Source organism: Eptatretus burgeri, chromosome 8 (genome assembly GCF_056783735.1).
Source record: "Eptatretus burgeri isolate ZD-2024b chromosome 8, Ebu_testis_v1, whole genome shotgun sequence".
Classification (NCBI taxonomy): domain Eukaryota; kingdom Metazoa; phylum Chordata; class Myxini; order Myxiniformes; family Myxinidae; genus Eptatretus; species Eptatretus burgeri.
The window spans coordinates 60312172-60324671 of NC_140968.1; the positions used below are offsets into that span (position 1 = coordinate 60312172).

The 12500-nt window shown below is 45.3% G+C and overlaps 1 protein-coding gene across 2 annotated transcripts in view; it reads right to left on the reverse strand.

Moving 5' to 3' along the window:
- G6PC3 (glucose-6-phosphatase catalytic subunit 3) overlaps positions 1 to 12500 on the reverse strand; it is a 48018-nt gene that overhangs the window by 13056 nt on the left and 22462 nt on the right. For both annotated transcript variants that reach the window (XM_085892244.1, XM_085892243.1), the window contains 3 exons: positions 4783 to 4873; positions 2812 to 2933; positions 2313 to 2457 (listed from right to left, as the gene is read on the reverse strand). In XM_085892244.1, coding sequence (XP_085748370.1) covers positions 2313 to 2457; positions 2812 to 2933; positions 4783 to 4873 — 358 coding nt within the window. The remainder of the gene's footprint in view (positions 1 to 2312; positions 2458 to 2811; positions 2934 to 4782; positions 4874 to 12500) is intronic.

Here is a 12500-nt window from a genome sequence, read left to right on the forward strand (position 1 = left end):
TCCAGACCTGCTCAGGAGAGTCATTACTGGCGATGAATCGTGGATATTCGAACACGATCCCGAGATCAAACGGCAGAGTCGTCAGTGGAAAAGTCCGGCATCACCAAGACCAAAAAAAGCCAGGATGTCGAAGTCGAAGGTCAAGGTGATGCTCATTGCGTTTTTTGACATCAAGGGCATTGTCCACTTCGAGTTTCTTCCACAGGATCAAACAGTGAATCAATACGTGTACAAGGAGATCCTCCGGCACCTCATGAGATCAGTCCGCGACAAGAGGAGGGATCTGTGGGAGAACAACACCTGGGTGCTCTACCTCTACTAACGCCCTAACTCGCAGTGCCCTGAGCATCCGACAGTTTCTGGCAGAAAGGAATGTGCCAACTCTGGAGCAACCCCCGTATTTGCCAGACTTGGCCCCTTGTGATTTTTTTCCTATTCCCTAAGCTCAAGGGGGTGATCAAGGGGACCAGATTTCCTGATGTGGAGGCCATCAAAAGCGCCGTGACGACGGAGCTCCGAAGGATTCCAGAAGAAGCCTTCCGGGGGTGCAACGAAGCGTGGAAGAAGAGGATGGACAAGTGTGTGAGACTGGAGGGAAACAATTTTGAAGGGGACAAGCTGTGATTTCAATAAATTTTTCAGAATAAAATTTCTGTGAAGTCAGTCCCGTTACTTTTTAGATGGACCTCGTATATCAGTTTTTGCACCATCTCTCAATGTTGACGAATCATTTAAAAGATATTAAAATTCTCATATCTGGAACAGAATCTTCACCAAAATCGAATCAATCGATCATTGTCACACACCCAAACTGTCCATGCATACACAACGTTTTGAGATATCATGCTATATATAGTTTTTGACCCTAACTCTCAATGGTGAAGTTCACTTGAAAAATTAAAAAATTCTCACACCTGGATCTGGATCTTCACCGAAATCAAATCAATCCATCCTTGTCAAACACCCAACCTGTCCACCAAGTTTTGTCCGAATCCATTCATAACATTTTGAGATATCCTGGTCAGAGACAAACAGGAGTGAAAACATAACCTCTGACCACCTTCGGTGGTGGAGGTAACTACAGCAGGAAAGGCTCAGGTTGTTGCATTTGTAAACCTGAGCCTTGCCTGATGAGCAGCTATAAGAGTTGGTGGTGCCTTCACATTTGAATATGGATCTATTCAACCACAAAAAAGTTTTTTGTGAAGTTAAACGTATATCTTTACAAGCACAAATACAAGGAAGATATCCAGAAAATACACCCGTGCGGGACTGACGGTCATCTCTGCGAGAAACAAGGTCAGCTGCTATGCAATGACACCATTCACTAACTTTTACCATGCCCAGTAGAGAATATATAGCCTACTGAAGGTAGGGCAGTTTTTGCAAACTTTGAGGTCACGTGACGCAAAAACGAAAGCGAAATTCGAAAATCCGTCCCTACCAAATTTAGATATTGTCCCATACATTCATATGCCACAATCAAATTCAAGATCGCTTGAGAAATGTAGGAGGAGATAGATTTTGAAAATCGTCATTTTCACATTTTTTGCCAACTTTGAAGTCACGTGACATGAAAACGAAAGTGAATATCGAAAATCCGGTCTGACCAAATTTAGATATTGTCCCATAGATTCATATGCTACAATCAAATTCAAGATCGCTTGAGAAATGGCGGAGGAGATAGAATTTGAAAATCGTCATTTTCGCAACTTCAAAGGTCTCGTGACCTTGACCTTCGGTGACCTTGAGTGTCATACCATCATGTACGTCTCATCGACCTCTATCAGGATCACTAATGACCAGATCTCCCGCTTCAACTTCATTGTGAACGGACGGATGGACGAACGAACGGATCGAAGGACATCGACACCCATATTATTAGGTCATGCTCGAAGAGATGACCTAAAAAAGGAAATTCTTCCCATCAAGCCCATGACTATCCAAACACCGAGTTCATACACAAAATATTATCCAATATGAGGACAGATGAATCGGTCACAGGAAAAGGCCGTTTGGTTAATCATGCCTGTGTCACATCCATACTGCAGCACTTCCACAAACTGAAGACAGTGCTAACGGCACACTTAACCCAAAGCAGTAGTTTTGGCCAAGCTAATGGTACACTCTGGCCTTCTCTTGCGAAACAATACCATGGGAAATAACCTCCATAACCTAATACAAATAGCCACTCTACCCATTGTTTTGTTATATACAAAATAACAGGCATCACTATCACCACCTCAACAATAAAATTGTCACTGATTAATCACTTTCAAATTACAAGGTGTGAACATAGGATATGATCATACCAGTGCAGGTCAAGCCCCAAAGTAAGCAAGCCGTACTGAAAAGTAAGAGCTATACAAATGAGGCTTAAGGACGCAATTATGTAGGCTCGTACATCCCAGCCCTGGGTCAGTTTCTCGCGTCGTAGTAGCCAGCCCAGACATGCACCTGTATAGACAGCACAAATATTGGAAAAATCAACACTACTGTAAAAAGCACACACAAAAAAACCCCTTTGATCAGTTGAGCACATGCAAAGATGGAATGACTTGAAAAGTTGAATGATTGGTGGTAATTAATAAAATGGCTGAATAGATTCAGAAATCATTATCCACATGGTGGCCATTTGTTTGATCCTCAGTGCTACACAACTAACAGCAAGTCATGCCATCATATAATGCTCATGCAACATTTGTGCTACATACAAATCGATTTTGTAAAAACGGTTCAAAGCAATGCAACAATTAGATGGGGAATACAAGTTAGTCTTGCAAAAGGCTCGTGTGACAACATTTCATGCACCTGCAACAAGGCCAGCAATGACCTGGTGAGGAAAGTGTGCGAGGATGAACACCCTCGATATGCCAATGGCCATCAGAAACAAAAGCGCTGGGCCCCAGGTAAAGGTTCGTGCCATCCACCTGCTGCAAAATACAGGGAGTTCGCATAGGATGCACACACCAGAGGGTCATACACTTCTGTAACTTTGAGTATTGGAATGGAAATCTCATTTCCACTCGAACTGTCACAACCACTTTTGTTTAAGTACAGAAATGGGGGGGAAAAAACAGTCCTGGAAATGCCACTCCAGTTGCCATTCGAAAGAGTGCAGCTGCTGCAAGTTACGGCATTAACCGTGTCTGATATTTCACAGAAACTGGCAGAAATTTGCAACTGCTTTCAGCAGAAATAGCTGGCAAACGGTTTTGGCAGTGGCAAAAACTTATTTTCAGCTGCTGACACCCCATTAACACTTACCCCTTATACAGCGCCAACGCAAAGTGTTACGATCAGGAAGTATTTGGGAATTTCAGGGAAACCCTTTACTGGCTTCCACTTCAATACACTGTGTCAGGTATAAAGTTTTTTTATCGAAAAATTTGAGGAAATCCCAAAGCTCTGTCGAGCTTGCTCTTTGCTTGCAGGAAATGTAAAGTGACAAGTGAAAATGTCTTTTTCACCCACACCTTTGTGCCAACTTGATCAAGCAAGAGGTTAACAAAAAAGAGACGTGATAATAAAAAAAATTTAAATGCCAATTTGGCTGTCATCTCAATTAAAGACAAATTTTGGCATTTTATGATATTGAACAATGCCGAGTTATTGTTTATGAAATACTGTATAACTAGGATCAATTTATTTAGTACATATGCACTGGAGTGAGGAAGAGTGGGGGGGGGGGGGGGGAGGCTAAGCTGAGAAAATAAAAAAGAATTAGAAAAGGAAGAGAATATGGAGGATCAAAAGGAGGAGGCCAAGGGAGTGTGGAAGGAAAGGGGAGATAAGGATTTTGGGAAGAGAGACATGAGAAGTTTAGGAGGCATAAAGAGTAAAGGAGGATAGTGGAAGGTGCATATATAATGAGCATAAGGGAGGAGTACCAATCGTGTACAGCCTTTTTGGCTGCTGGTTGCATCATTGGTTTGGGGTGCGGCTATGCCGCTGATGCAGTGCCCCTATTACCAGTACTCTGGTGCTCATTTCACCCACCTCGGAAGGATGGTAGGCTGAGTGAACCCCCTGGTGTTAATTCAGCAGCCAACAAGGCTCAAACTCAACACCCAAGGATCCCAAGCCACCATGCCAACCATTAAGCCAACGCCCGGCTTAAAAGGAGGAGTGAGGGGAAACTATATTGTATTTAATAAAAAGATGGACCCTGAATAGATATCCCTCTGAATTCCAAACTCCAATCTTTTAATCGCTTTTTCCTAAGTACTGGATGTTCTTCATAAGTGTTCCACATCAAAAAGAAAAATACATTTTTGATTCCAACATTTTTTTTTTGGTGTGACCAATTACTATGAATTAAATTATGACAAGAGTGAAGGGATATGGATGTAGATGGTTGGGGTGGGGAACACATGTGCATGAATAAACATGTGCATGAGGATGACAAGTGGAAGAGAGTAATAAAACAGGGAAGTCACTGAAGGGAAAAAGAAAGTTGGAATGGGGTGTGTTTATGGAACGTACGTACCAGTTTATTCAGGATTATTTCTGGGGTATACACGTGTTTTTGTTCATTACTACCTTGAGCTAATACTTACTGTATTGTACTATATGCAAGTAAAGTTGCTCAAAAAGTTGCTTATTGGGAATTTTTTGGCCTCTGACAGAAATTTTCATTTCGAAAGAGTAGAAATCTATCTGACCATAACATTTCACATTATATTTTTGGAAGGAGGGCAGATTATGGCTCATCAACCCGCACCAATGCCTGGGAGATAAAACTCCATGTTAAAAAACCTGCTGTAAATTGTCTCAACAAACCTTCTGCAGAGATTGTAAACATAGTTCTCCAGGGAAGGAACCATCACCCACATCACAGCAGCCGTCACCATGCAGTGCCCAGATGGGCTCCCTAAGCCAACACAGACATATACAAGGTCTTTCGGAACTTGTACAAGGCTTTTATAAGTGTGTGAAATCAGCACTCAACTTAACAAAGCACTCGGTAGAGCACATACCTCCGCCAGACTGAGCAGTTTATGTTTTGTAGCCCACTGTTAGGCCAGATCAGCATCCGGACCTTAACTAAAATTTAATCAACTTGTTCTTGTCACTTACCCAACTCATCCACTGAGTTTTGTCATAATCCATCCACAACTTTTTGAGATATCGAGCTTATAAACAGACAGATAGACAAACAGGGGTGAAAACATAAGCTCCATCCACATTTGGTGGTGGAGGTAACTGGAGTATAATTTGGTGGTGGAGTAAATGGAGTACAGGTAACCAAAGGTGGGGAAAAAAAAAAGGAATGAAAGAGTGAAGGTGAGCAGTGATTCTTGATTTTGGTAATTTAACCAGAAGGGGGTTGTTGGCGGACCTCGAGCGCCCTGTGGAAATATGGGTGGGACAGAGAGCAGACAGAGCGGGGTGGGGGGGAGGGGGCGAGGCCAGAGAGGAGATGGTAGAAGACAGAAAGACCCCTGACCTGCCTGTGGTGGAAGAGTAAGAGACCCAAAGACCCAGCCTCATCGCGGGAGATACCAATGATCTTAAATGCCTTGGTTTCCACAGCGTGAAGCCGAGAGAGGTGAAGGGCAGGAGCACCAGCCCAGAGGAGAGAGCAGTCAGTACTCCATTAGGCTGCAGATGAAAGCTTTGTATGTGGTCAGGAGCTCAGGTGTGCCAAGGAAGGACTTTGCATGACGGAGGATGCCCAGTCGGAAACTGGCTTTTTTGGCCAGCTTGGAGATGTGACTTTCCCAGGAAAGATCATGGCAGATCGTGAGACCCAGAAGTTTGAACAAAAGGACTGAAAGAAAGTTTGAATGAAAGGACTTATGATAGTTTAATAAAAAGAAAACTGTGCCATACTCTATTTACAGTGTCGGTGCTGCCGAACCATTGCCTTCACAGCGTTGTTTGTCCATGCTCTGTCTTTTTTAAAATTCTGAGCATCATGCAGAGAAGCAGCAGTTACCATTAAAAATAGTTGTTGGTATGACTCGACCAGGGTTTCAATCACCGACATACAACTCGCAACAGACACACTCAGCATTACGCCACTGAGTCTGGTTGAATTAAAAGTGCACTGTAATAATAATAATGATGATAATAATAATAATCTGACTTAGATTTAATATTATGACAAAAGCACATCACAATATTCCTGCAATTTCCAAGAGTATTGCTTTTATCAATACAACAGTCACGTATACAAAAACAACATATGTGATAATTGTACAAGTTAGGTGACCCGATCAAGATAAAGTTATTGGATTCGCTATATATATGATATCCCTTATTGTTGGGTTTTCCGGCTGTGTGTGTGTGTGTGTGTGTGTGTGTGTGTGTGTGTGTGTGTGTGTGTGTGTGTGTGTGTGTGTGTGTGTGTGTGTGTGTGTGTCTGTCTGTCTGCAACGCGAGGCTCCACAGCACGAACCAGCGAACCAATTTCGATGAAACTTTGCCAACAGGTGGAATATATACTGGGAAGGTGCGCGTTTGAATTTCGTTGCCCAGCAACCACCCGTTGCTGTGCAGCGGCCGAAAAACCGCATACAGTATTTTCAATACTTGTCCTTCAGTTTTGAATGTAGAGAAACGAGACTTCGGAATTAAACACTCCGAGATATTTAGAAAATTTTTCTCGAGCCGATTTTTGATTGAGGTTATATTTGTCAAATGGTAGTCCTTCAAAAATCGGGTGTCTATTTACCGTCATTTAAGGTGTGTATACAGTGTTTGTAAGGAACTTCACCGTCGTTTCACCTTCGATCTCTCCTCGATCCAAACGTTATTGACCAGAGTGAAAAGGATCCAAAATAAATGGGATCACCGGCATTTCTGTCTTTGTGGATTTCTAATAATATGTTTATTTATTTAGCGAAAACGATTCCACGACCCACACACCACCTTCAATTATATATTTATTTAACGAAAACAATTCCACGACCCACACACCACCTTCAATTATTTATTTGTTTACCGAAAACAATTCCACGACCCACACACCACCTTGAATTATTTATTTATTTACGAAAACGATTCCACGATCCACACACCACCTTCAATTATTTAATTATTTACCGTAAACAATTCCACGACCCACACACCACCTACAATTATTTATTTATTTGCCGAAAACGATTCCACGACCCACACACCACCTCCAATTATTTATTTATTTACCGTAAACGATTCCACGACCCACACACCACCTCCAATTATTTATTTATTTACCGAAAACGATTCCACGACCCACACACCACCTTCGATTATTTATTTATTTATTTACCGAAAACGATTCCACGACCCACACTCCACCTGCAATTATTTATTATTTAAAGTGGGAGTGGAGTAGGAAAATGGGCGTGGCTTATGAAAAATATTGTGTGGCTCAGGAGGTGTGGTCAAACAAGAGCATTGAGAGAAGTTTATCGGGTTTTCCGTGTGTGTGTGTGTGTGTGTGTGTGTGTGTGTCTGCAACGTGAGGCTCCACAGCACAAACCAGCAAACGGATTATTTTTCAAATGGTAGTCCTTCAAAAATAGGGTGTCTATTTACAGTCAATTTTTATGAGTGCCAGTTGGCAAAATACGCAACAGGAAAAATCTTGCCAGGCAGACGAACAATTGTATGTGAACCAATACGTCTTGGCAATGAATCTTTGTCGGTGGATCGGTCAGAATGAAAAGCATCGTATCCAGCGCTTCGATCCTAGTGAATCCCTCGTCGCCTACCGGCTTGTCGTACCTACCGGAACCAGACTCGGTGGTGTGCAATGGTTAGAGTATTCACTCTGAGTCTGGGGGGAAGGGGGGGTATATTCTGTGTGCGGAATATAAATACTTAAATGCAATTGGTTTGATTCTGGACAAATAATCCACCTTCCAAGCCACAGAAAAAGGGGCCGAGGCATACGCCATGCTCCACTCCTCTCCCCGCCGAGGGAGACACTTGACGTACAATTTTCAATTGCCCAAAGTGCTGTTATTTCTTGTTTTAACATTTACTTGATGAAGGATTGTAATTTTATTTTATTTATTGTGACCTTGACCTTCCATTTGTTACAATAATGTGGTGCTATTACTGCAAATTCCAAGGCAATTTGCCCAGGGGTATGGAAGTATATAACAAAAAAAAAGTATGACACGTACACACATAGCGTGGGACAATCGCTCATCGATACAATATATATATATATATATATATATATATATATATATATATATATATATATATATATATATATATATATATATATATATATATATATATATATATATATATATATATATTGTTACGGTTGTGGAAATTCACAGAACACCATTCAGGTTCCCCAGAGGTCAGTTATTTCGGTAAGTGTGTGTTCCCGGTTAGATTTCCCCACCGATGTATAACGGGCTTTGTTCGTGTGCCGGGCTGTGCATCTTTGAGGTAGGTGTTATTCTTTTCTATCTTTATTTTAACAATAACAACAACAAAAACATCATCACAACAACGACAACCCATGGCCGCGTTTGACGGTGATCTCCAACACGGCCGCGTATTGACGGTGATCTCCAACACGGCCGCGTATTGACGGTGATCTCCAACACGGCCGCGTATTGACGGTGATCTCCAACACGCCCGCGTATTGACGGTGATCTCCAACACGCCCGCGTTTTGACGGTGATCTCCAACACGGCCGCGTTTTGACGGTGATCTCCAACACGGCCGCGTTTTAACGGTGATCTCCAACACGGCCGCGTCTGACGGTGATCTCCAACACGGCCGCGTCTGACGGTGATCTCCAACACGGCCGTGTCTGACGGTGATCTCCAACACGGCCGTGTCTGACGGTGATCTCCAACACGGCCGTGTGTGACGGTGATCTCCAACACGGCCGTGTCTGACGGTGATCTCCAACACGGCCGCGTTTGACGGTGATCTCCAACACGGCCGCGTTTGACGGTAAGATCTCCAACACGGCCGTGTCTGACGGTGATCTCCAACACGGCCGTGTGTGACGGTGATCTCCAACACGGCCGTGTCTGACGGTGATCTCCAACACGGCCGCGTTTGACGGTGATCTCCAACACGGCCGCGTTTGACGGTAAGATCACATCAAAACGGCGTTACCCTCTGAAAGAGCTGGCCAATCGGAAGTGAGAGGGGCGGATCCAGCCTGGGTGAAGGTTCCAAGGTGAAAAGGGGGAGGGCGCTGATTTCGGGTGGTGAAGTCCAGAGCGACCCCACCCCTTGGGGCTATAAAAAGCCGCATTCGCTCGCCGGGAGTGGAGTGGAGTTAGTGGAGTGGAGTTCGTGGAGTTGAGTGGAGTTGGGGAGAGCGCTTGAGTTGAGTGGAGTTCGTGGAGTTGAGTAGAGTTGGGGAGAGCGCTTGAGTTGAGTGGAGCTAGGAGCGCTTGAGAAGAGCGCTTGAGTTGGGCGCTGGACTTTGTGGCTTTCAGTTGGCGGTGGGAGTGGAGAGACGTCCCGTTCGGAGCTGGAGAGTTCGGAGTTTGGGCAGTTGGTTCGCTGGGGGTTCGCCGGCGCAACCAGGAGGCCTGAATCGAGACCCATTCACTCCTCCAGCGCGTTGTCAACTAGGCCAGGCCACAGTGGAGGCCGTCGACCAAGGGAGCCAGTCGGAGCTCGGGGGTCCGGGCAAAGACACCGAGGGTCGCCGAACCAGGACCCAGCGAGTCACCACGAGGGTGGCCAGGTAGCCCGCCCGGTCTCTCGGAGCCCCTTCGGTCATCCCGGCTCCGAGCAATTATAAAGGCTCACGAGCCCGGTTCTTTCTTTCTAAGGTTTTATATGAAAGTCTGTGACGCCTTGTCTGCCTCAGTAGAACTGATTAAGTGCATGATTGTGTACATGACAATAGACACCGGCTGTAGGTTTTTGCTCGTGTCTTGTCCCCATCCCCCCATTCATTGCATATGTGCATTTAAAATAAATATCCCTATTGTTTGAATGTTAACCTGCTCGTTGTGTCACTTTCTGCCATTGACTGTCATGATGAGTTCGGAATATTAGCTGGCTGATTATAAGCCAATAAAACATACATCTGGTCCGACGGGACTTGGCGATATAAAACCGCTCAGCAATCGCATATGGAACGAGCTGCTTAAGCGGCTCGTTTTCGTGCAGGCCCCGCCAAGGTATAAACTCCCGGCATTTCTGTCCGTGCGAATAGTTAGCTATATCGACAATTCGTCGATTGACCCTGTAGCGCATGGACAGAAGAGTTGGCTGGTTTATGGTGTGTTAAAAACACCCGTAGCTGGGTTTCGCGTTGATCCGGAAGCTGCGACTAGATTGCCATGTTCAGTGGGCGCGCACGGCCGCAATTGGGCTAAAGGCAGTCGTCCGCACGCCGAACAGCGGGAAATCAACAACACTGGTGTCAGCGAGCGGGACAAGAACTCTCCCGTCTCCAAGTGAAATTAACGGAACCGGATCAAGGGTGTTCGAAGCGACCCTCCGGTTCCATTAAATTACGAGCTTTCAAATTTATTATTTCCGATACGCAAAATGGCAGCTCAAGGCGAGCAGGGGCAGGGTGGTTTAGAGTATGAGTTAATAGAATCTCTGGCTCAGGACGAAATCACCGTGCAGGACAGTCCCATGCAGGTTGAACTTTCCCCGCAACCGAACTCGGAGCCCGAAGGAGGCGCAGGGGTGGCGGCTTTTGACACCCCCCCTCCGTCAAATTCCTTCCCCGGTCCCCAGTGAAACCGCGACCGATCGGTCCTGCTGGAGTCATCGGGCATCGAACAGTTGATGCGGATGATGCAAGCGATGGGAAACGAGATGAAAAACGAAATTAAAACAAATGCGCAAGAGATTATGCAAAATATGGAAAACGAAATGGATGCAAATGCGTGCAAGATGAACGGCAATTTGGATGCAAATATGCAGACACTGCGGGGTGAGATGCAGTGCATGGGGCGAAGCCTGCAGGCGGGCATGAAGGGCATAATGGCGATTGCGCGTGACGAAACGCGGACGACGGAGCACAAAATGGCGGCGCCACGTGACAGAGACACCGAACCAACGAAGGGGAGTGTGGATTGTGTCGGTCCTGCAGGGGAGTCGGGTGAGGTCACAATAATTTGCGAGACTCGTGGAGGTGACGGAGAAAGTGACGGTGACAAAGAGGGAAAAATTAAATGGGGTGACTAAGACGTGTAGGGCGAGACACGTAGAAATGAGGGCGATAATAAAGATGATGAAGGAAATAGAAGTATTTCCAGAGACACAGGAGATAGAGGAGACAGAGGGTGAAGTGGACGAAACTAAAAACGAGCACACACACATGGAGTTAACGAGGGACAATGAGGGGGAAGCTTGGGGAATGTCGTGACCCGGTGCGAGCAGCAGGATAGCCTCCTTCAGGAACGAGGGGAGGGAATATGCCCCCTTGAAGCGGATCGCGACCAGGTGGGTTCAGTCGCGCCGTGTGAGTGCTGTGAACGGAAGCACGCGGAGCTTGGGAGGTATGGAGACCCCGGTAGCGCTTGTGGTGGCGCGAATCCCCAGTGGTCTCTCGGAGCCCATTCGGTCAGCCCGGCTCCGAGCAATTATAAAGGCTCACGAGCCCGGTTCTTTCTTTCTGGGGTTTTGGATGAAAGTCTGTGGCGCCTTGTCTACCTAAGTAGAACTGATTAAGTGCACGATTGTGTACGTGACAATAGACATCGGCTGTAGGTTTTTGCCCATGTCTTGTCCCATCCCCCCATTCATTGCATATGTGCATTTAAAATAAATACCCCTATTGTTTAAATGTTAACCTGCTCGTTGTGTCACTTTCTGCCATTGACTGTCATGATGCGTTCGGAATATTGGCTGGCTGAATATAAGCCGATAAAACGTACATCTGGTCCGACAGGACTTGGCGATATAAAACTGCTCGGCAATCGCATATGGAACAAGTTGCTTAAGCGGCTCGTTTTCGTGCACGCCCCTTCGAGGTATAAACTCCTGGCATTTATGTCTGCACGAATAGTTAGGTATATCGACAATTCAGCGATTGACCCTGTAGCGCGTGAACAGAAGAGTTGGCTGGTTTATGGTGTGTTAAAAACACCCGTAGCTGGGTTTCGGCGTTGATCCGGAAGCTGCGACTAGATTGCCACGTTCGGTGGGCGCGCGTGGCCGCAATTTGGCTAAAGGCGGTCGTCCGCACGCCGGACGGGCAGAAATCACAACAATACACACACACACACACACACACACACACACACACACACACACACACACACACACACACACACACACACACACACACACACACACACACACACACACACACACATACACACAAATTGGATCACCCAAATGAGATCAGGTTGTTTAGACTTTAGTACAACATCAAGAAGATTTATGTTTAAATCTGCAGCAAAAATGAATGCAGGAGTGTACCACGGCAATGTTGGGCCAAATGGCCTCATTTCCTCGTGCAGGTCGGTTTATTCTCAGTCTCATGTTATCGAGCAGTCATATATATATATATATATATATATATATATATATATATATATATATATATA